Genomic DNA, 16,730 nt, shown 5'->3' on the forward strand with positions numbered 1-16,730 from the left:
CAACCTGGGACACCTCCTGTCTGCTCTTAAAAAAACAACCAGCAACTCTTCTGCAGTTTGCAACAAAAATCAGGAGGAGCAGCCAATTCCTGTTCCCATGGCAACCATGTATATTCAGTTATTATGATGGGCTTTGGGACGACTGGGAAAAGAGCCAAGAAAAGATAAGGCTGCAATGTGGTCTGACAGGGCCAGGCCCTGCTGGAAGTCTCTGAACTGGGTTGCCAGGGACATAATAACCCTTTTAGGGGGTCCAACCATATAAAAGTTGCCTAAGGGCAGGAGATTTTCAGCCAGGAGCTCACAAACCAGAGCAGAACCTTTGTGAGCTCCACCTCCCAGCCCACAGCAGCCAAGAAGGGGACGATGGCTCTCTCCCCCCCAGAATATGGGTTGGCAGGACACAGCAGTCTGTTTTACTCCTTTTTACCTCTCTAAAACTCAACACTGCCCAACACCAAGCACCCACAGACACAAACCATCTCTGACTTGCCCATCCCACTGCCAAGGATTGCACAGAGGAGCAAAGCAAGTGCCTCAAGGCAGAGAAACCCCACGGGCCACCTCAGTGTTCCCATCTCCCTCCACAGCACTGAACTGATGGTGCAGAAACACTCAGCATTGCTCTGGAGCCCTGTTCAAGCCCCCAGCCACAGGCACTGAAAACCACTCAGCACATTCCCAACACAGGATTTCTCCTGTGGAATTGTGTGAGTGTTTCTCTCCCATAAAACCAACCCAAAGCCACCCCCAGCAAACCCACAGGACAAGCCGTGCCCAGCGCCACACACGGGAGCCCCAAGGCTGGAGCAGCACAGAAGCAAAGCAGCTGCACAACCCTCCCCAGGGTGATGGGCTGTGCTCCAGCACAGCCAGAAAAGCCACCAAGCCATAGCCAGGAGCTTTTATTCCCATTATCTTCATATCAAGCGGGAGGAAGGAAGGAAAACAAGAGGCTGGTGGTGGTGCTGGCACACAACCATGCCACACACCCATCACTGCTCATCTCCAACAGTGCCTGAGGAGCAGGATGTGTGACAGAGGGACGAACACACCTGAAAAAGGGTCCTGGACCAGTAGGGAAGCCCAGAGAAGCAAAGGGGCTTCCACAAATGCAGTTTCACCCAAGTTTAAGCTCCAGGAGCTTGTTATAACACTGAATCCAAGCACAGGGAGAAATACAACCCTCACAGGAGCTCTTCCTTACACACCTACCCCTGAAAACAATACAGAAAAAGAAACATACCTTTTTTGCTGGAAGAAACCCAGGAGCACCATCAGGGACCTCTTCCAGCTCAGTTTTCCTTTCTGCAACCACCCACCTCTACAAACTCCAAAGGGTAGCTTAGCACAAAGCCCTTTCCCAGGCAATAGGAGTCAAGTCCTTGGGGAAAGTGGGGAAAGGCAAGCAGGGAGGGCAGCAGCTGGAGAGTGAGGGGAGGAAACAAGGCCCAGATGAAAAGTACCTGCTCAGAGGATCAATGTGCCTTTTTCCATGGAATTTAAAGGGCCAGCAAAGAGTAAAGCTCTTAGAGAAAGTTTCTATGAAAAGGCAAACTCGAATTACAGACAGTGACAGATGTTTTTGGTGTGTTGAATGGTTGAGGAACGGGGGTTTCTACCCTTTTGACCATCCCCACAAGAAAAATGAGGGTGAAACTGTGAGAAGTGGTTGTGAACAGCCCTGTGAGGAGAGACCTGGAGAAAGGATGGCAACCCCCCCCAAATCCCAGAGTCGGTCACACACACCACGTGTGCTAAAATCACTGTGGGCACAAACAGATGCAATTCCATTCCAGTTCCAGCACATGCCTGTCCCCATCTTCCTCCCAGGGAGAGACTGGGGGAGGCAGATCTGTGTCCCACACCCTCCGGCTTCTCTAATGTCCTCAAGCTAAACCTTGAATTGAATTTGATTTCATATTTTTGTGACCCTCTTTTCCTTTTTCTCTCTCAGCTGTAACTGCAACATCCTCTCCCTGAAGGTTCATCATCAGCCTTGGTGCTAATGAAAAATGTGATAATGTTTGCCTCCTTCCCGGGGGTGGCAGGAGGCACAATCTAATTAAAGGTTTGCCAGCAGCTCGAGTGCTGCAGATGGATGGTTGTTTGGGAAGTGCAAAGGATTATTATGATGATGATGATGATGACTGCTAACACCAGATTTCATAAACAGGCAACAGGGGAGGTGAAGCAGGTGGTAAAAGCATAGGTGGGACTTGTTCTGCTGCCCACACCTTGATCTCAGCCCTACATTAGTGTGGTGTGCAGGGAGATCCTATCTCTGCCCAAGGAATGAGTGGCTCGTGGATGGGCTGTGCTGGGCTCTTGATGAAGGGTTTGTCTTTCCCGTGGCAGGAAGAGCCAACTGCCAGGAAATTTGGCTGCTCTGAGGGGTGTTGTCTGTGCTCCTTTGTAAGAGAAGGGCCGGACTGGTGGGAGGATCAGCAGCTCCTTCCGGCCGTGGACGAGCAGGTCACTTGAGTGACAAAATTCAACATCAGTTATACAAGAGAGAAAACATCTCTGGGACATCCCACAGGGCATCCTGCTCCTTTTACAATCAGTGTGGCTATGGATACAAATGCATCCCCCAGCCCACTCCAGCTGCATGGCCAATGGGTCCAAAACAAAGACACTATAATTCAATTTATAGAATCATAGAATTATTTAGGTTTGAAAAAAACTCCAGGATCATCAAGTCCAACCTTCGAGTCCAGCCATCATATGCTGAAAAAAACAACAACTAATTGATATTAAAGTCGTGCTAAAAGCAATTCTCCCCGTAGGACTGTCCTAAAATATCTATAGGAAATAAATGCCAAGATGGCTTGTGGTTGCACCCCTCTGTATAATAAACCACCTCCAGACATCTTCATGCCTTTGGGGACCTAAATTATTTACAAACATGTTTTTTAACTAAAATGAAAATCCTTAATTCTCACCCAGAAATGAACCCCAATTGTAGTTCCTTCCTTAATCACAGGATCTCTCCTAATTCACTGACCTTCATACCTTGGGAAAGAATGTGCTCCAGAGCTGGAAAACAAATTAGTGAGTGCTCTGCTGACAGTCCTGGGATGTTTGTAGAAGCAGGGAGTTAATGAGGCAGACAGAAACTATTCCAGACACTGGGTGCTGCAGAGGGAAAAGGTGTTTTGTGGCCACATAGTGACAAGGGCCAAGGATTGAGAGCAGCAAAGAGAGTTGTGAAGAATTAAATAAACCCTCTCCCACTTTCAAAAGCAAGGAGTGCTTTCAAAAACCAAAGCCAGCTTTCATCTGTGTGCCCCGGGATGGAAAAAAACTCTGGATTTTGGACGTGGGGTGGCTGCAAGGTGACTGCAACCAGCCTGGAGTATGCTCCTGGTGCCACCTGCTACTGCCCTCCTCTGGCTATTTACTGGGAATAGTGATGCTTGGGCTGGTTCCTGAAAGAAAATAATTTGGAGGAGAGCAGAAATAATTCAGGGGCCTTTTTGCTGGTCAATGAACTGATCTCTGTCCTGCAGCACTGCAGTGACTTGGTTTGTCACCTTCCACCTGCCAATAGGAGGTGACACCTGAAAAATGGGTTGTGTCTCATTGCAGCAGCAAGAGGAATTCTTGAGATTTAGAAAAGCTATTCGGCTTTGGCAGAAAAAGAAACATCTGCAAAATGCTCCTTGTGTTCAGCAGTTACAACTGAGATTTTATTGTGGTGTTTATCAGATGGATTTAGGGAGATGCAGCTCTGCTGCTTCACTCTCCTCACTCCGAGTCTGCACCTTCCAGTATCCAGCCCTGCACAATAAACTGGCAGTGGGAATACAGGAAAGTTGGCATTCAAGGAAAGTTGGTTAGTCTTTATAGCACTGTTAGCAGCATTAATATCCAGGCTGTAGCTCTGGTGTCTGCAACAGGCTCTTTGCACATGGGGGATGGGGGTTAAAAGATGCCTTCCCTTGGACTTGCCAGGAGCTGCTTTTCTGTTCAGTCATGAACACAAGCACAAAAATCAGCTGCCATCCATCTCCCTCATTTCACAGCAGGGAGAAAACCTCAGTGCAGAGCATCCTTCCTGCCCCAGACATTGAGACATGAACAGTTGCAATTCACCTCATGCTATAAACATAAATATATATATGTATATATTTATTATATTTACTGGTTTTAATCCTCATACTCGCTACTGGCATATTTTCCTCCTGAATAGGAGGTGACATTTCCAGTTACTTTTTGCAAGAAATTAGCTGGCAAAGGCAGCCTAAAAACAAACCCTGTGCCTGTTTCATCTCCTTTCCAAGCTGAGGGGGTTTATTTTCAATGGAAAACTGGGACGTTTCATGACTCCCTGCTGCTTAACCGTGTATGTTACAGTCCTCCAGGCTTTGCAGGTCTGAGGGATGGATTTGTCTAAGCTATTATTACACAGTCTATAATTTATCAGCCTTAAATTTAAGGATATCAGCTCAGTGAGGATTTTTATTTCCCATTTATTCACTCTCTCAGCCTTTAAGTGAACATGAAAACGATTAACAAAACCCCTCTTTAGTTCAAAGCTGCAGTGATAACATTCATATTGTGTACAATCAAGCCCTGCTGGTGCAAAAATTGCCATAACCTCACATTCCACACTCTTTTTCTCATCCTCTTCGGGGTGGTGCCTTGCTCCAGAGGTACCTGACCTCAGCCTGGAGGTTTCCTTGACTTCAATCACAGCAGGTCAAAGTCTCCAGACTCTTGGAAAAGTCAGCTGGCCAAAGGATGCCCTCCATCCCTATGGAAACACACCTGGCAACCCATGGGATGAAGTAATCTTGTCATGTTGAATTTTCATGCCTCATTTTGTTGTTGAAAATCACTTAAAATGGTGCTTGCCCCTGAGCTGGCAATATCTGGGTACGGATGGAGGGCTCCTGCCCTCACAGGCTCAACCTGCTGCCCCACAGCACAACAGTGGCTCCTCTCACTCCTCCAAAACAGAAATATTTCATTAGGATTTTTTTCTTCTAGAAAACAGATTGTTCATGTATTTGGAGAAGAAGTTTGCAGCCTCTTCACTCTTCATCAGAGCCGCTCAGGAAGGTGGCCTGGGAGCTGGGGTCACCCTTCTGCTGCCGGACCCCCAGGCTGATGTAGGGTTCTCCACTGCTTCTCCTGAACCTCTGGAGGCACCTGTAGCACAGGAGCAATAAATCACTGATAGCAAAACCCTCAAACTAATGCCACTCACCAGAATTCTCATGTAGGGGTCCTGAAATGATGTTGATGGGGGACTGAGGGGGTTTTATTCTGTATAAAGTCTATTTGCTGCCTTAAACTGGACTATCCCTTCCGTAGCCCACACAACAGCCCTTAGAAAACCCCTTGAAGTGGGATAATGCCCCCTTCCCATCCCCTCGGAAAAGCCACACTGGGGGCTGGCACTGCTGAACCATCAGACAAGTGCTCTTGTCCCTCTGATGATTCACTGACGGCCAACTGCTTCAGAGTCCTTGCAAGAGAGGGGACAAAGTGTCAGGGGGACCTGGAAATGTTTTCATTTCTCTATTGAATTAAAGTTTGACTTCAGCACTCAGTGCAGAGGGAAAAATGTAGTATGACTTCCAGGAGCAGCTCTGGGGGCTCCATTATTTGACTTCCTCCTGTTTAATACCTGTGCCTCCCACTGACACTCTTTTGCATTCTGTGCACTCAACAAATACTGTGTGTGCTTGTCACCCTGCCCTCAAACGTGCTGGAGTCTGAGGCTGCTTATTCAGCTGTGACTTTGTACTCTGGAAAGGGTTGGAGTACATCTGTGTCCCACTGCAGCCACCCCCATCCCTGCCCACCCCACTCCTGCCTCAGTTCCTGCCCAGCCATACCAGTAAGTGAGGGTGTAGTTTATAGTCAGGATGACCACAGCGGCTGCCCAGTGCCAGAAGAAGCACATGGTGAGGAACATGATGTTGTCATGGTCCTCCTCATCCCACATTGGACCCCCCCATGGCTGGAAGAGCACGACTCCGATCTGGGTGGAACAAGAAATTCATTAACTTGGGGAGAAAATCGTTAGAGAATCCCAGAATCCCAGACCGGTTTGGGTTGGAAGGGACTTTAGAGATCATCTCATTCCACCCCCTGCCATGGGCAGGGACACCTTCCACTCAGGTTGCCGGACACTTCCAGGGATGGGGCAGCCACAACCTCATACACCCTCACAGTGAATCACCTCGATCCCCGTGGTGACTGAGGGTCTGAGACAGTAAAGTCCAGCCTTGTAGAGAGGCCACACAAAGCCAGACTGTGCCCCAGATCTCTCTTTTTCTGTATGATATCCAGACACAACCGTCTCTGGGCATTGCAAACTCTGAGCCATCCTTTAAAACCCCCAAATTTAGTATTTTACAAACTCAGTCCAGTTTTTAACCTTTGAATAAAGGCTGGTTTGAGTTACTGGGGCAGAGAAAAGGGAGGGGAACTCAGATTATTTTCAGCAGCTTAGTTTTGGGAGCGATTATCTCCAATTGATTTCTTTGCTTCTCCAACTTCTCCCAAAGCGAGCAGCTGGCTGTATCTTAACTCAGCCATTTTATTGCTGGGGGCCTTTGCATCTTCCCACTAAACCAGAGGGAGGGTTGCAGGGTGCATTAGACACATTAAGTAATTAGTACTTGGTTGTTAGATACTGCAAAACATTGCTCGCTGGCTTTCGCTCTTCCCCCCAGAGAAGCGATAAGCCAAGACTAACAGCTCTTTCAGCAGAAGCAGCCAGCAGAGATGACCTGTGAGAAGTAAATTCTCAGTCTGGGTTATGAGCTATTTATGAAGCCAGCCTGGCAAAATTATCCCTCGGAGACGTGTGATTGGTATGTGATGTACAGCTCCTTCTCCTCTGTCCCCACTGTTCCCTCTGAGCAGGCACAACTGACCTGCCAGAACCACGTTCCCTGGACGATGGTGATGCCAGCTCTGAACATCTCCAGGACAATGTTGTCCCTGAGGAAAACCTCCAGCAGGGTGCTGCCAGCCCCAGTAAAGATGGCGATGAGCAGCAGAGAGTGGATATGCTGATCCAACATGGGCCGGTGGAGGACGTGGTAATAGAAGAGAAAACCTGTCAAAACACATGTCCTGCTTAGAGCAACAGCAGCAACACCAACTGTGGCCACAGAGCAGAGCAAATCAACTCCCTGGATGGTAAACTGAGACAGGTCACCATGTAAAGAAGGGACTCCACATGGCACCATTCCTCTGGGTCTCCTGGTATCCCACCATACTGGAGGGATGAGATGCCCAGCCTTAGGGCAGGAGGATCTGAGCAATACAGGAACCAAAGACAGGCTGGTTTTCTTCCCCCATCAGTGCCATTACCTTTCCCCTCATAACCAGGTTTCTGCTCTGTCCTACTTTCCTATTGCTAAACTTCACCGTTTCTTGGGAGCTGTAAATGATAAATTTCCTGTTATTACAAGCCAAACTTTGCCTGTTGAGGTGCCCCTGCTGCTGCCTCAAAAGCTGCTGTGATCATGAAGGGGAAAATAAGAGGAGATGTGCAGTATCTATATAAGCAAGACCTTCTTTTCCCATGGTGGGGGTTGGAACTAGATGATCTTTAATGTCCCTTCCAACCCAAGACTTCATATGATTCTGTGATCCAAGAGGGGTCTGGAATCATGGCTGGCAACTTGCAAGACAGCCAGAAGACAGAATGATATTCATGATGTGCTGTAGCCAGAATAAGTCACTTCAATTTGCCACGTGCCCTGCAAGCAGATGAGGCTGATGATGCCTGCAGAGCAATCCGTGGCTCTCGAGGGGAGCCCAGGGCAGGGGAACAGCTCTGAGCATGTCAGATGATGCAGCAGCCACCAGCCATTCATCATGAGGGAGCTCATTCTGCTGCTCCACACCATGGTCTCCCCAGAAATCCCAAACCAAAACCTACTGATGCCTGTATTTCCCATCTCATTCCAGACTGCCCTGCAATAATATATCACCTACAATGTGTAGGACCTCCAGAGGCATTCCAAGTAATATTCCAGTCAGGCAAGGCAAATTTTAGTCCTTCTCTGACTCTGTCTCACTTGGTGTGTTCAGCTGGAGAAGAGGAAACTGAGGGGAGACTTCATTGCACTTACATTTTCCTTGGGAGGGGTAGAGGAAGGACAGGCCCTGAGCTCTGCTCTGTGGGCACCAGGAACAGCACCCAGAGAATGGCTGGAGCTGTGCCAGGGCAGGCTCAGGTTGGATCTCAGGCAAAGGTTCTTCCCCCAGAGGCTGATTGGGCACTGCCCAGGCTCCCCAGGGCAGTGGGCACAGCCCCAAGGCTGCCAGAGCTCCAGGAGGGTTTGGATGATCCTCTGGGGTACAGGGTGGGACTCTTGGGGATGGGCCTGTGCAGGGCTGAGGTTGGACTGGATGGTCCTTGTGGGTCCCTTCCAACCCAGCATGTTTTGTGATTCTGTGATCCCTCCCCGAATTAAGCACCACCTTCTTCTACCAACCTTCGACAAACACGGCCACGGACAACATGAGGCGATCCAGGCCCCGTGGCACCACCTGGGAGATGTAGGTGAGGACATCCACCAGCCCGGAGAGGCCGTAGAACAGGTACATGGTGGTGTGCTGCCAGTTCATCAGCTTCACCCAGTCCCGGCCGGCCCCGCTGTACAGGTACAGGTGTGGCCCGTCTGGCACGAACTGCTCCGCCAGCATCCCTGCACAGACACACAGCAGCTGGGGGCCTGTGGGGAATGCTGCTTCATGCTACTCACTGCTGCTGGAGGCTTCTGAAGCAACAGCTTCAGGTTTGCATCAGGGAGAAAAGACTGCAGGAGAAACTCAGGCCTATTAACACAAGCTCAGCTTTGGGAAGGGGGAGAAGATTTGGTCTTTTCACATCAAACTCTACCAGAGATTAAGGCAACATGAACATCAAGGATGCATCCAGGCTGCCCAGGGAAGGGGTGGAATCACCATCCCTGGAAGTGTTCAAACACATGTAGATGTGGTGCTCAGGTTCATGGTTTAGTAGTGGACCTGGCTAATGGTTGGACTTGAGGATCTTAGAGATCTTTTTCAACCTTAATGATTCTCTGGTCCTTCCATATCTGAGCCAGTTTGTCTGGAGTCAGGGCTCCAGTGCAGTCATCGCTGCAGGCTGGGAATTTACCCACATGGCAAATGAAATGTAAGCCTTACCTATGAGAGCAAAGACAATTTTCATTCCCCCTTCCATGGCATCCACACGCTGGAAACTGTAACTCCTGTGGGATTTCCTATTCGCTTTCTGGCTGAGGTACTGCAGAGGGTATTTCACAGACCACCAGAGCCCAAAGAGCAGGAAGAAGCTGCCTGGAAGTGCGTGACCCTTGAAATTCGCCATCCTGACAACCTTCTCTGGCTACAAGGCACAGAAAAACAATGTCATTATTCAACTTACACCAGTTATTTGGCATAACACCGGGAAAAATAGGATTTCCCTTGCACAGAGGCCTGGAAAAGGCTTGACCTAGCACATAGGAATAGGTCGGAGAACTGGAAAACCCTCCAAGGGTGAGAGGTGGGAACAAATGGGACCTCTCTGAGGTCCTTGCCCCAAGATTAGAAAATCTCCAAAAACGCCAGACTAGTTTAGCAAAATCCCTAAATCTGCCACAATCTCTGACACATCCCAGCCTGTACCTTGCATTCCTGGGATCCCTCCCAGCAGCAGTTCCTGTTTTTCCTGCTCTTCTGCAAGAATGAGGAGACTAGGGAAGGGGGCTTTTTGGGACCAGGTAGGAGACATAATACACAGGGGAAGCAATAACGTCTAGGGGTAAGCGCCAGTGAGTTTCTTTAGCTCCTTGAATAGCCACAGAAGTCCAAAATGTTTTAAAATTCCTGAAATTATTTCAGACTATAGAGGGGGGAAATATACTCTGCATTTATTCCACAAACCAAAGCATTTTGTTAAAAATAGAGCTTCCCAAAAGCTGCTGGAAACAAAACACTGTGAGTTTGGGCAAACCAACCAACTCGCTCCCTGCATCCTGACCTCCTCACACTCTTCCCTCCCCAAGGCACCCCTAAGCCAGAATTTGCAGGGAGGATCCCAGCCAGGCTGCCCCTCCATGCCAGAGCACCCTCCCTCCCTCTCCCTCCCCCCCATTTGTGGGGAGCCAGGGGACCCATTTCCTGGGACAATTACACCAATTAGCCAGGCTGGCTCCTGTTTGCCATTTGCTGGTTTGCTTAATTAGGTGGAGAACTGATTAGTTCTTTCATGTGGGCTCCAGAGTATGTTCAGGGCCTGCCTGGGTGTGAGGGGGTGCCAGGCTGGGCAATTGGGATGGCTGGAATTGATAACAAAGGCTGTGCTGCTGGCGCCCAGGACGTCCTTCTCCAGTCAGTGACCTCCTCTCTGTGCTTAACACCAGGCGGAAAACATCCCCCTCGTGGGGTGGATGCTTTGGAGCTGGACCTGAGCTCCCCATCCCAGGCACCCACATCCTGATCATCCTTAAACCACCAGTGGCATTTTGGCCTTCAGTCTCCACTCGCTGGAAATATAAACCAAAAATGCTCTTCTGCTGTTGCACAAAGATAATTTGGGTTGAATATGGCTCACTGCTGTCAGCCTCAGAGCGGGAGAGCCGTTCCTTGGCCTTTATTAATGTCTGATTTCAGTCAGTTTGTCCCAGGGACACCTTGTTTCATCCCTTGAAGTCCATGGCTGATGCAGGTACCATCTCCCAGAGGTGTCTGTCCCCAGGTAGGAAAATCCCTGTAGCCAACCTGCCTGATCTGAGCTGGTTTAACCAAACAGCTCATCCAACACTTGGTGGGGAGCAAACATTGGCTCCTTGTGCAAACACCATCCCAGCACGTGCAGCTACACACGGCAGTGACGGGCTGATGCCCTCGTGGTCACACCAGGCTGGTCCCACAGTCCTGTCCTCACCAAATACCTCTGAGCTACCAGTGGGTTCAGGAAAATTAATTTAGGAGGGGACTTTCTAAGCTGTGCACAGAAATGGTGTTTTCTCCTGTACTCACTGGTAGCTTTGCGGGTTGTTGTGAGCAGCACTGCAAAGGCTCTGCCTTAATTCATGACTTCAAAGGAGAGATGTATTGACAGTGGGTACATCGGGTAATTGAACAGAAAATCAAAGCAGTGCTGGCATGGTCCAGTGGGTTAATATAATCATCCCTGTAGTCCTGTCAAACAGACAACCAGGGAATGGGAGCATCCACCTGGATCCCTGTGGTTAAGAGAGCAGCATTCCCAAGCCAGAGAGAGGGCTGGAAAATCTGTATTTTCTGGGTGAGCAGAGAGTCCCATCATGTACCTACAGTGAGGTAAAGGTTTTAAACTGAAAGAGGGGAAAGTTAGATCAGATACAAGGAGGAATGGTATAAAATCAGGGTAATGACTGGAAGCAGAACTAAATCCACCCCAGAATACCACAACGAGAACTACTGCAGCCATATTATGCCATGTTAATGGTATAATTATAAAAGGACCACAATAATGTGCAGGCAAACATATAACTCTATGAGGTAGCTCCAGCAGTTACATGTTAAAGGCAGATACACAGTGAGACCTTCTTTGATGAAGGATGTTTTTTTGGCCACAGTACCTCAGCTGCTGTCAGTCTGTAGGGCTGGGTTTGATGAGCTCCTGCAGGTGCAGATTTGGCATGAGGAGAGACCCAAACCCTCCCTGGAAGGCTGGAAACAGCTCCATAATTTCCAGGTTCATGTCAGTGTCTTTTCACCTCTCATGTCATTGTGAGAGACACATCTTAGGGTTTCCCTGCTGAGATCAACACAGTCAAACTGGGTTGACCTGAAGGATTAACCTCAATTAAAGATCAGTTAGATGGAGCATGCATGTCTACCTCACAGTGTCTGCACAAGCTGGACTGAGCTCGGTGGGGTGATGGGGGCTGTTGTGGGGTTGCTGGAGTCCATTCCTGCCCGATCCCTCACTAGCAGGAATCACCTGGCTCAGCTGGGACATGTGACCAGCAAAACTCTTTCTCCTGCTTCTCTTTCTCCTCTGAAAACATGCAATAGGTAAGCACAGGAGAAAAACTAGCCACAATTATGTTTGTGCCTCAGGGCACAAACAGCCCCTGTTTATCCCTTCAGCTCCTAAGGAAGTGAGACTTGCCTGCAATCAGCAGGGAAAAGAACAAGCTGGAGGTCCAGTGGATGCTGAGGTTGGTGGCCACAGCCACCTTCCCAGGACATCCCTGCTGAGCGTGACTTTGCCCCTCCCCTCATCCCCTGACCCCGTGTCCGATGACAGACCCGTGTCCCCGCTGGCCTGTCATTAGTGCACTTTACCCCTGTTTATTACGATGCCCTGTGCTGCGTCAGCTTAATGATTTACTGCTTCATCTGCTCTTATCACCTCCCCGGGGAGCTGGTTCCTTCTTGGTTCGCAGCTAATGCACCAACCACCCAGGGAGGCAGCCGGGAGGATGGTGAGGAGCCCAGTGAGACTCTCCCCTCCTCCTCTCGCCCTACTCTGGCAGCCACAAAACCTCTTTTCAGCCAAACCCTGGGCCATTTTACTTTTCCAAGTGTCTCGTTTGTTTACTGAGATTTTTGGGGTTTTTTTAAAGGTTTTATTAGTGCATTGATAGTGTCTCAGTCAGGGCATCACTTCCATTTCCCCAGCTTGGAATTGCAGTCTGAAGTTCACCAGTGGAAACAGCTCGCAGCCATCACCACTACAATTAACTCTGCCCTTCACCCTCTGTAAATCAGGCAGTTCAGATACAACAGAGCTCGTTTGCTTGCTGCAGGACCTGCACTTGGCTCTGGGAGCAGCTGCGGGTGACAGAGACGGTCCCCAGGGAAAAGCTGACTCAGGGAAGAAGAGAAATGTCTTGGCTTGCAGAAAAAGAAACAACCGAGGCTGAGCTGGGGAATGCCACTGAGATGTGTATCTGGAAATAACAAAGCCATTTCCAGAGGGGGTTCAGGTCTCCCCTCATGCTGAATCTGCAGCTGCAGAAGCTCATCAAACCCAGCCCTTCAGACTGACAGCAGCTGAGGTGCTGTGGCCAAAAAACCATCCTCCATCAGGCTGGTTGCCCTGAATGTTCTCCGTGTGTAGCCCTGAATACAATGCAACCCACAGCCCAAATACTGGTACAGACACAGAGGTGAGAGATCTGTGCCTCTGAGGACAGAAAGACGACACCCAAAAGATGTCAGGAGAGACATCACTGACAAAGAAAAGCTCTCCTGTATCCTGCACCACCTCCCGCCTCACTCCACTACCAGCACTGTCTTATTTGTCTGCAGAGACATTTCTAATCATAGCAGCACTTCCATTAGCTCCCTCAGGAGCTGGATCCCTAATGCATTAATGTCAGGCTAAAACCCCATTCTGAACCATTTCATCCCATTATGGTCAGGTTTTTTCCTCTTTGCCTCACCCATGCTGGGGAGTGTTAACAGGGACACTGAGCAATCGTGTTCCTCATCCTGGCGAGCCCAGATGTGTCTGCAAAGCCAGGAAAGCAACTTTTCTGCCTCTAAAGGATCCTTAAGGGTTTTGGACTTAGGTTAAAAAATGATCATCATCATTGGAAACTATTAAACGCAATTGTCAGGGAGTATCTGAAGGACCATCAGGTGTTGCAGGAGCTTGTATGGTGACTGCAGAGAGACAGAGAAAATAGACTGAGATAATCCAACCCAATGAAATGGGAAAATTTGGTGGGGAAGTTCAAACTGGGATGAAAGCTTTAAACTCAGGATGCTGGACCTGAGGTCTGTTTAATAGACACATCTGAAAAGAGTCACTGGGGGAGAGAGACACGTAAAAACTGGTGATGGAGAGATTATACTGCTCTCTGTCTCCTCTTCTTTATGCTGCCTTTCTTTGCCTGTTTTATAAGCTCCTGTTTCAGGTTCTCCATCCCAATCTGTGCTCCAAGCCCTGTCATCAGGGAAGCAGCAAGAAGCAGCTCCAAGTTACAGCCCAGCAGAGAAAGCTCAGAAATAAAACAAAGCCAAAGCCATCTTAATTACGGGGGCTCAGAGCAGGCACTTCATCACCCTTTTCCTTCACTTTACGACCAGCACTTGTTTGTTTGTGGTTTTACGGCATTGAGGTTTGAATTTAAAAATTATCTGTTTGGGGAAATGCACGCTACCATCTTAAAAGCCATTTTTCTTCACCTCTGCGTAATGCTTAAGTGACTAAAGTGCTTTCTAAAGGGGGTGGGTGCCATCTGTGCCCCAAACTGCCCCCCTGGCTCTGAGATGTGCCATGATGGACTAGCCCTGACTCAAATAATTCCTATCACCTTACAGGTACCAACCCAAAATAAACTCAAAGCCACATTATCACCACCAAAAATGCCACAAAAATCAGGATTTATAGGATCCTAGAATTCCAGAATGGTTGGGGTTGGAAGGGATCTTAAAGCTCATCCAGTTCCATCCCCTGCCATGGGCAGGGACTCCTTCCACTAGGTTGCTCCAATCCCCGTCCAACCTGGAATACTTCCAGTCGTGGGGTATCCACAGCTCCTCTGGACTCCACAGCTTCTTTGGGCATTTTCCAAAGAGGAGAAGACTGCTTGTCCTAAAATTGTCCCAACTGCCCCAGAATGTGACACAGGGTAAGAGCTGTAGGTCTTCAACATTCCTCAAGGAAAACAACTAAAGAAACCATTTCTATTGCAATATATCCCAGAAATATCCAATTATTCACCTACAACACATAACCCTCAGCCTGCTGAGCGCCACATCTGCCCCCTAGAGAGCTGTGGCCCCCCAGCATCCCCCTCCACCAGCACCCTGTGCCTCTGTGATCACATCCTGAGCTGCCAGAGACAGGCTGTTAGTTTTTTAACGATAATCCGGTAGGAAGAAGGAAGAAACCCTTCTCCTGCAGGAAAAGTGTCCCTGTTCATGGCAGAGAGGTTGGAACGAAATGAGTTTAAGGTCCCTTCCAACCCAAGCCATGCTGGGATTCTACGATTCTAACCTGCACTTTTTTGGGCACTAAAAGCGACGTTTCTGGGCACTTCTGCGGGGAGAGGAGCGTGGGGAGGGACTTTCTGGTTCAGTGGCCGGAGCAGCGATTTCGGCTAAGCTGCGAGGCAGAGGTTTCGCATTTAATTTGGCAGGGAGGGGAGCAGGGAGCCGGCGAGGGCTCCTCGCGGGCAGGGCTGGGGTCCGGGGGGGAATCGTTGCCCCCCGGCTGCCCCGCTCTCACCTTTCCCTGCTTTCAGCCCCACACACCATGTTTATTTTTCAACTTCCTCCTTGGAAAACGCTGCTGCGGGTTAGCCCGGCTGTGCCATCGCTCCCAGCCCGGCAGGGACAGCAGGAGCCCTCCCGTGCCCCTCCAGGGTGCTGGGACACTCGGTGGCTTGGGCAGGCAGAGCGCACCAACTCCCTCACCCCCCCGCAATTTGCTTTCCCAAGGGGAGTCGGTCCAGGTTTACCCCACCATGACCCCTCTCCTTTCTCCCTATGGGGTTTGGATCCAAACTGAGGGGTCCCCTAAGGGGCAGGCGGGGGGTTCCCCTCTCATCCCATGGTGTGGGGTGACCTCCCCCTCCCAAGCCCCCCCCCCGTGCCAGCCCTGGGCAGCAGAGCCTTACCTACCCTGTCGATGCCGCTGCCACACCTGCTCCAAGGTGACCCGCGCTCCTCCCCTGCCCCACCCGCCTCCTCCCTGCCAGCTCTGGGTGCCCACAGCCTCCCCAAACCCCAGCCAGGAGGGAAAAGTGGCCCTGGACACCAAAATTCCCCAGTCCTGTGCACATCAGGAACTGTCATTTCCAGTTGCTCCCCCAAAACTCTTCCGTGAGATCCTGAATTCTGGCTGTCTCAAGGCTTTCTCCTCAAAATCTTTATTTTCTCACATTTCATGGAATGATTACATTTCCTTCTATCAGACCCCCCTGTCACCCACCCCATGCAGGGCCAGGGGAGCTGTGTGGGGCATTACCCCATACCCCAGGTCCCTGCATTCCTCACCGGCATTAATTATTAACTGGATTAATTCCTCCAAAGTTCTTCATTTTCTGTGCTTCCCAGGTTTGATGGATGCTCCTCCTGGGATCCCCACTCAGAATCCATATTTCAATCCAAATGCGATTTTCCGACCGGGCCTCCTATAAAACTGAGTTTATCCTTTATAATACTTTCCACTTTCATCTCCAGCCCTGCAAGTGCTTTACAAATGTTAAATAATTAACCCCCATGACACCCTTGGGAGAGAGGGAAGCATTATTATAGCTATTTGTAAGGGAAACTCTGACAGGGCCTTCTGTGCTCCAGCCCTGGGTTTTACTCACTTTTAGGGAACATCTCAGCTACTTACAGCCCTGAGAGCAACTACACCTGCCACGGGGAATTTGTAGTAAGAAAGCTCGATTTTAATGTTTTAAATATTTAAAATATAAATACCACCCTGTTTTATAAACAACTTGAGGGTTAGAAGTGCTGTCTGGCAATCCCCTGTCTTTTCCTTATATTATTATATTATTATTTTGATTTATTAGCATCACATCTATTCCCTCTCCCTGTCCCACAATGCTGTTTAAAAGGTAAATCTTTAAATAATAAATAATTATTCATTAATCCACCTTTTCTCACCTCTCAGAGAGGTGGGTGCTGCTGGAAAGGAGGAAGCATCCTACAGTCTTCCTCTCTTTTATCAGCGGTGGGGTTGGATGCCCAAACTCTGTATGGTTTTAGGAGGTGGGATGATTCAAATGTCCCAGAGACAAAAGCCA

At 49.3% G+C, this 16,730-nt stretch overlaps 1 protein-coding gene across 4 annotated transcripts; it reads right to left on the reverse strand.

Annotated features, from left to right (window-relative positions):
- Positions 1 to 4,293: 4,293 nt before the first annotated feature.
- Positions 4,294 to 15,674, reverse strand: LOC127482279 (transmembrane protein 45B-like). 4 transcript variants are annotated; one of them, XM_051812469.1, is made up of 6 exons: positions 15,591 to 15,674; positions 9,169 to 9,370; positions 8,472 to 8,711; positions 6,897 to 7,081; positions 5,850 to 5,995; positions 4,294 to 5,157 (listed from the first exon to the last, which is right to left on the reverse strand). In XM_051812469.1, the coding sequence occupies exons 2-6, from the start codon at positions 9,350 to 9,352 to the stop codon at positions 5,040 to 5,042; spliced, it is 873 nt and encodes a 290-aa protein (XP_051668429.1). In that variant the 5' UTR covers positions 9,353 to 9,370; positions 15,591 to 15,674; the 3' UTR covers positions 4,294 to 5,039. The 4 variants fall into 4 exon arrangements, with proteins under 4 accessions (XP_051668429.1, XP_051668431.1, XP_051668430.1 ...); XM_051812471.1 differs by having other exon boundaries at positions 15,595 to 15,618; XM_051812470.1 differs by lacking the exon at positions 15,591 to 15,674 and adding an exon at positions 11,592 to 11,751.
- Between the last annotated feature and the right edge of the window lie 1,056 nt (positions 15,675 to 16,730).

This window comes from Manacus candei, unplaced genomic scaffold (genome assembly GCF_025592945.1).
Source record: "Manacus candei isolate 608988 ecotype Guabito, Panama unplaced genomic scaffold, ASM2559294v1 h1tg000086l, whole genome shotgun sequence".
Taxonomy (NCBI): domain Eukaryota; kingdom Metazoa; phylum Chordata; class Aves; order Passeriformes; family Pipridae; genus Manacus; species Manacus candei.